General features: G+C 36.4%; 1 protein-coding gene across 1 annotated transcript in view; it reads right to left on the bottom strand.

The window, feature by feature from the left end:
* LOC108751380 (neurogenic locus Notch protein) overlaps positions 1-7,081 on the bottom strand; it is a gene marked incomplete at its 3' end in the record, with an annotated part of 297,572 nt that overhangs the window by 89,515 nt on the left and 200,976 nt on the right. The window contains exon 7 of the mRNA XM_018491558.1: positions 5,644-5,799. Within this exon, the coding sequence (XP_018347060.1) occupies positions 5,644-5,799 (156 nt within the window). The remainder of the gene's footprint in view (positions 1-5,643; positions 5,800-7,081) is intronic.

The raw sequence follows: 7,081 nt of genomic DNA, 5'->3' as shown, positions 1-7,081 counted from the left end.
AATTCAACTAACACCTTGTACATTTAGCGGTGGTAATATGTTAAAACAATAAATTTTATATCATATTTATTTTAGATCGCGTTGTTTCTATACGATAATTATCAAGTCGGCGATTACTGCGTTAAACACGAAACAAGGCTCGCTTTCGAAGTGCGTGGCAATCAACGCGCGAGGCGAACCAAGTCAATTGTTAGCGTTCACAACCGAAATCCAATTAATTCCATGACGGTTGATTAACGAACACGGCTACTAATGCGAGGAAGAAATCTACTGCAACGCAGGCGCTGCTCGTTGCGAGTTAGTGGAGCGAGTGCGTTAAAGAAGAAAGCCTGCGGACACAAAAGACGTGCTTTCGATTATTAATGAAGTGTCTTTGTCCATAGCGAAACGTATTAACCGCCGTGCTCCACTACGGGCGGTGCTGCGTATTTATTACGATGCCAGGAACGAAAATGATCTCTACTCGGATCTCTCTCGGAGTCATTTCCAGATTCTCCTTCGCGCGCCTTCCGTCTATCACCGCATTTAAACGAGTTCGCGCGTTCCCATTTCATTTACAATCGTACACAGTTCACGATAGTCCGCAATATATTCGTTTAATCGCAACTTCAATTATTCGTGCGATATCCCGCGAATGTAAGCTCCTTGATTCGCGTTCCGCGTTCTTATTCGCTAATGTCTCGTATATTATCATCAGTAAAGAACTGATTCTACCACGCAAACATCTTCCAAGGAATGTTGCATTTTAATATTACTCGTATAACTCACAAGATCGAGCATCATTTTTTATTCGTAGGAGTTGTCAGTGGACTATAATTTAAACTTCCTATATATATATATATATATAAATTCTTTAGAGTTTTTTAAGATCATTATCATCAGAATTATTAAGTTGCTTTTAATTTGTGACATGTTATGGTATTCCAGCTTCGAACGTCTAATTAATTGACACGGCCACTTCAGCACAATCGAATAAAACTTCAGTACAATCGAAGCAACGAAATCGGAAATTGAACAACAAATTAGCAACAAAAGACTAAATTTCTGTGTAAGTTTATACGACTGTGTCGAAGTGGCTGTGTCGGCTTAGGACAGTGTTTAAGACCGACAAGTAATTAATCAGTATTTGTTTAAACTACAAATTCGAAGATTCACGTAAAGACGTTAGATCGTTAAAGCACGAAGATCCGCTTTGATTGTACGTAACCTCCGCTTATATCGATCATTTTTCGGTTTGATTTTCACTTACTACGATATATCCATATATATATATAATATATATATAAACAATCAGATTACATACGTAAGTATAGTATTTTGTTCCTATCCGTTTCTTAGTTGACGACGTTCGAACAGAATCCCGATTTGCGACGTGAATCGTACAAAATCCTCGCAGATGATAAGTCTCGCGCACGTCTGCGTGCATATCACGGAAATCAGCGAGGTGTGTGGCTCCATGCCGAGTCTTGGCCAGACTATTAATTAACCCGCGACTACTGCCTGTCCACCGGCTAATTACAAACCCATTACCTACGTGTATCGCGTACGTTACCGAACGGCAGCTCGATCTTCACGGTTTTGCGCTCGCAATGTGCTTGTCAAAATATTCTAACACGTGACGGATTTATTTACACCGTAATAATACATTTGACGACAATGTAGATAAAATGGTAGAACGGAAATAAGTCGCCGATTATTATTATTATCATCAATTAAATTATTAATATTGCATCGATATTTATCGTATTGATTTGCACCGGTTCTTTAGGCTTAAGAGCCTTTTCTACTGCACTCTGTAATAAAAGTGTGCATTCGTTAAGGCGATTGAGATATCAATAATCACGATCCAATATCAACGATTACGTTTCTAATGACGAGATATCGCGTACGTGCACCATCCGGCAAATATGAAGTTTATTCAAGATGGTTGCTGTAAAGAAGAGTCTCGATAAATTTCTACACAGCCATTAATTGTCTTCGCAGAATTATTAATAATCGTTGTCGTCTTGGCAGTGGGACTCCCTCGCGATACATCACACGGGACCTACCAATCATAGGTCGCATATCACAGTTTTACGGTACTAAGGAAGGAGAAACGAATGACTACGAATGATAAGTTTGCCCGGAGCTAAAGATCAAGAAAAGGAGAGAAAACTGGGTACATCGTAGTAGTACGTTGTTAAGGATCACTGTTCCTCTGCGTGGTTAAAATCCAGTCCATTAAAAATCAACGATTTAAAATTTATCATTTTCATGCTTTCATCACATCGTACAAAAAAAATTAATTCCGTTCGTAGAAATGTCTAAATTTTCAACGACATGATCTTTATGTGAATAAATGTTGATAAAAATAATTTACTGTTAGCCACACGCCTATTCGACTAAAATTTCATCAATTTTTGGAGTTATCAAGTATGAATGGAATGTTAAAAATAATTGTACATATTATACATATATCTACACGTTTAGATTGTAACAAAATAAATAATGTACGTACATATAATTAGAAAGAATAACAGTTGTTTCATAACAATTGTATAGAATCTCGATGGCTTCAAATATTACCTTTATTAAAACTGAAACGAAGCGTTTGGTAGAAGTTTATTATTTTTATTACTACAGTAATGCCGTCCTGCAGTGCTACAAACGACTCATAACATGTGTCGATTAAAGCCTTCCCGACCAGCGATAGATCGATCACGGCTTGATGACGAGAACGTCGACGGGATGGCGCGATGAGAACGCGAGGATCCGGCACAATAAATAACGCGCGGATCCGGCGCCGAATTAATCGATCGTAATCGATCGATTTGCCGTATACGCCAATCTGCCCCGTGTGGGTTTTCAATTTGCACGGACCGTGGGGGCCTCCGTGTACACATTAATCCAGCGATTACTATACTCGATTACTGCACGCTTGCCGCGAGCCGAGATCTTGCCGTTATCTCATTTGAAAAATCTTTCGCGCGATATCGATTTCGACGCATCTTACTTCTTTCATCTTTAGCGATACTTCCGACTAATAACATATCTATTTACCAAAATGATATAGTACACTGTTGAAAATGTTTTTAGATTTCATTAAATTTTATGTTGCACACAATTTGAAACACTTAATTTCATGATATTAAATTTAACGTATTTTTCATGAAAATCTCTGAAATTTAACGTACCCGTTCGTTACATTTAAATAATTACTGTAACTTAACTTTCAGTTAAATCATTCGTTACTTTTAATTTCGTTCATAAAGAGCTTCATTTATCATGTAAAGCAGTGTAACTACGGTTGTCAATCACGACTTTATTTGAATGTGTGATTTCTTAAATAATTTCTTAAATAATTTACGTTCTAGGAATTTTTAATATAGAGTTTACATTCAAATACTATTTAAGTATCTATTTAATATACATCTTTCTTTTATATCATCTGATTCTTTTTCTAGAAAAAGTTATCTATTGAAAAAATTTTCTAGTTCTATAATACATTTCAATTCTGTATTTAATTGCATTAAAAAATTTCTTTTTCACATTTTATTGTTGGACATTCAAGACTTTTACAGGATCGATTCGGTAAATTAGGTAAAATACACGTTTAAACGCGTTATAGTCTCTTAGAGCGACAGAATGTTATCCACTTCCAAGGGAATGCTCATAAAACTGCATTGATCGATGATAAATAAAAATCAATGCATATGACTGTCGTGATTACGAAGCTCCTAGCAAAACAACGTTTTAGGTCCCGATTTTAATTACGGAGCTATTAACGAAGGAAATATCAACAGAGTAACAGAGACTCTTACCTCGCTTTTCTTTCGAAAGAGAGAAAGAACGAATTATTCGCGTGTCCAGCATTGATTGACAATTATCACACTGCCCACGTTGATGTTACAACACGCACAGATCGTGCGAGATGGACAGACAAACGCATGGACGTGATCAGAAGGAAATATTACGGAGTTCGATAACCTTTTCGAGCGGCGAGACCATCGGTCGATCAATCTCGTTAACGACTCATTGAGATTTTCTTAATAATAAATTAAATTCGCGCGCAAAAAAAGGCATCTCAAGAACCTTAAAACGGCTCGAAAGAAGTCACGATAGCATTACAAAAATTACTTTTCGAGTAAGTTTCACATATTTATCGCTTTAACAAATTGACATTCCACCGCAGATTCAATTCTACTTGATTTCGCACAAAATTTAATACATAAATTTTATTTCAACAAGAATTTTCACTGCTTCCAATAACTGTACTTTTGAATATGACGTCGATAAAGATAAAACCGCGATTTGCCGCTTCGATGATTCGCGAATTTTCTCAAACCGTCATTTGAACGTCGAAAGAGAGCAATTTATTACTTTCCAAGTGACTTTAATGCAAACTGGTCTCGCCGTGTGATAACATCTATCTGATAAGCTATCCTCACGACGTTAGTTGCCCGATCGTGCGCAAACGCGCCGTTGATCAACATTTCTGTGTTCTTGAATCGAGCTTGTCATTAATAACTAGCCGACAACCGAGACGCTCATTACTTTCGATTTAAACGGAGATTACTTTCAAAACGCGGATTAATAGTTAGCCGAAACGGACAAACCGAATGCGGTTTATCCGAATCGATCTAGAAGCGATTTCCGAAAGCAACTGTAGCATTACCGATTGATATAATCCATAGTCAGTGATCAATTGATCGATTCATTTTAACCAAATTTATCCCTGCATAATCGGCAATTACTAACTTACAATTTGAAAACTTTATCCATTTCGTATGAAAATGTCATTCAACAGTTCGTGATTTTATTAAAGTTAAGATTTACAAAAGTACATTTAACGAGAAAGATATTTAAGTAGAATAGAAGATGAAATCGTAAAAAAATATGTAAAAAGTAGGGTTGGGTAGTTAAAAAAGATAAAAGTTAATTAATTTTAACTATATTTAGTTACATTTTATCCGTAACTATTAATTTTTTATTTAATTCTTTGAAGTCAAGTCTCAGACATAATATGTGGCAATAACTTAAAATGAGGTGAAAATTGTAAAAGTGAGCAAATTTACTGGGTAATTGGCCAATGTAATTATAAATATTCCAGTGAATTTGCTCACTTTTGTAATTTTCGCCTCATTTTAAATTACACAATCGACCTTCAGATTTCAATCTGTCAAAAACCGTGTATTTCGATGTATCTAGTTTCCGATAGGTTGAAATCTATTATTCCTTACTATCGCTACTCCCTCGTATTGTGTCTGAAGCTTTCGTCGTATCACAGGCCAGTATTCATAGTCGGATATTATATACTAAACAGTATATATAAACAAAACATGCAAATAAAGTACAAAATATTGTCTAAATGAAGATATTTGTCACTTCCGTTATTTGTAAGACTGAAACCTTGAAATCATTAATTTAAAAAATAAAAAAAGAAACAAATTTAACTTTCCAATTATATATATATTTTTTTATTGATTTAACTTTTAATTCAATTAATTTCGTTATAAATTAACTTGTATCTTAACTAAGTTAAATTTTCAAGTATGTTAACTTTAACTTAACTTAGTTAAAAAAAAAGTTAACTTACCCAACACTGTGATAGAAAGTTGAAGAAACTTGTATAGAACTGCGAGAAGTAATGTAAGGAAATCAAACCTTGCGTGCATTCGTCAATGTCCTCGGAGCAGTCCAATCCTTTGTATCCGGTGGCGCAAGAGCAGGTGAAGGATCCGTTGATAGGGCTAGTGTCGCAAATCGCGCCCTCGTGACACGGATTCGACGTACAGGCGTCATCGAGATGACAAAGCAGCCCTATAAAAAAAGAATCGTTTTTTCCTTCAAAAATTCATATTTATTTTATTATATGAACCCATTACATTTTCCATTCTATAAACCTTTATTAAATCTTTAATTTAAAGTGAAATTATCTCTGTATAATATTTTTTAATAAAAATAAAAATACGTAATTTCCATTTTAATAAGAAATATCTCCGAGTGACAGTTTCTCAGGATTATACCATATCGTAATAAATAAAGCACAAAAAGTACACGCGATATATTTTTTACCAACAATCGCGAATCTCATAAATGTGTTTTCATTCATCGATATGAAAATAATAGATAATTATGAAATCATTTACAAAGCATGGAAAACGCATGTAACCTTCCGATTTCCTTCAACAGTAAATTATATGTACATCTGTAGAGATTGTTATGAAACTAATTAAGGAAGGTTGCCAAGCATCGTAAACTAAGAAGGACAATATAAATTGAGAAAGCTGACCGCGGGATGTAATTTTCCTTGGGAAGCGGATCGCGTGTGTGCGTCGAAACGAACTTTTCTTTCGAGTCCCTCCAATAACGGTACCAAAGTCCCCGGGATATTCATATATAAACCGGAATAAGTGCATTGCAGATGGAAGAGCACACCCGCGCACACGGCTAACTGTAAGTATATCTCTACTGAACTGAAAGCACGCCTGAAGGCAACGCAAGAAGCAGCCATTACGCGTTTATGTTTTGCGTTGTGCATCGCGTGCTCGTTAACTGCGCTACTAGTAAGCCCTCTCTTCCTAATCGTCGAAAGTAGCAAGAGAAGAATGCGGAACGTAATATAATTTTTTTTCTTCAATAAATCTACTATTGGCTATCTTAATCGGCTATGTTGTCGCATCGGCGTGTCTTTAGATATCGGACAAATTTACTCATTTATTTTGGCAAAGTCACCATTCGTAATATAACTCGTAAACGATATCCTTCTTCATCGATATCGTATCAATCGACTGAATAGACTAAATAGAAACGCGATTCGAGGAAATTGCAGTCACTCGGTATAAACTCGCAGCTTCCAATAATGGCGACGGCGGATCCGAACCGCGAGAGAGGGATATACCTGTATTTGGCGATCGTCGCGCGCGAATCGATCTGAAAAGCGTCTTCTACTTCGACTACACCCGCGGCAGGGCGAGTAAGGACAGAAACTCGTTTGCAGTCCCCAAGGTCGAGAACACACGGGGCGAGAAGCCGGGGCCTCCGGGAGTCTTCGGAATCTCGAGATTCCGAAGGACCCGTTCTACGCTCTCTATACGCGGTA

This window comes from Trachymyrmex septentrionalis, unplaced genomic scaffold (assembly GCF_001594115.1).
Source record: "Trachymyrmex septentrionalis isolate Tsep2-gDNA-1 unplaced genomic scaffold, Tsep1.0 scaffold1, whole genome shotgun sequence".
Taxonomy (NCBI): Eukaryota; Metazoa; Arthropoda; class Insecta; order Hymenoptera; family Formicidae; genus Trachymyrmex; species Trachymyrmex septentrionalis.
Note: the sequence above shows the minus strand (reverse complement) of the source record. Positions and strands in the feature narration are given on the sequence as shown.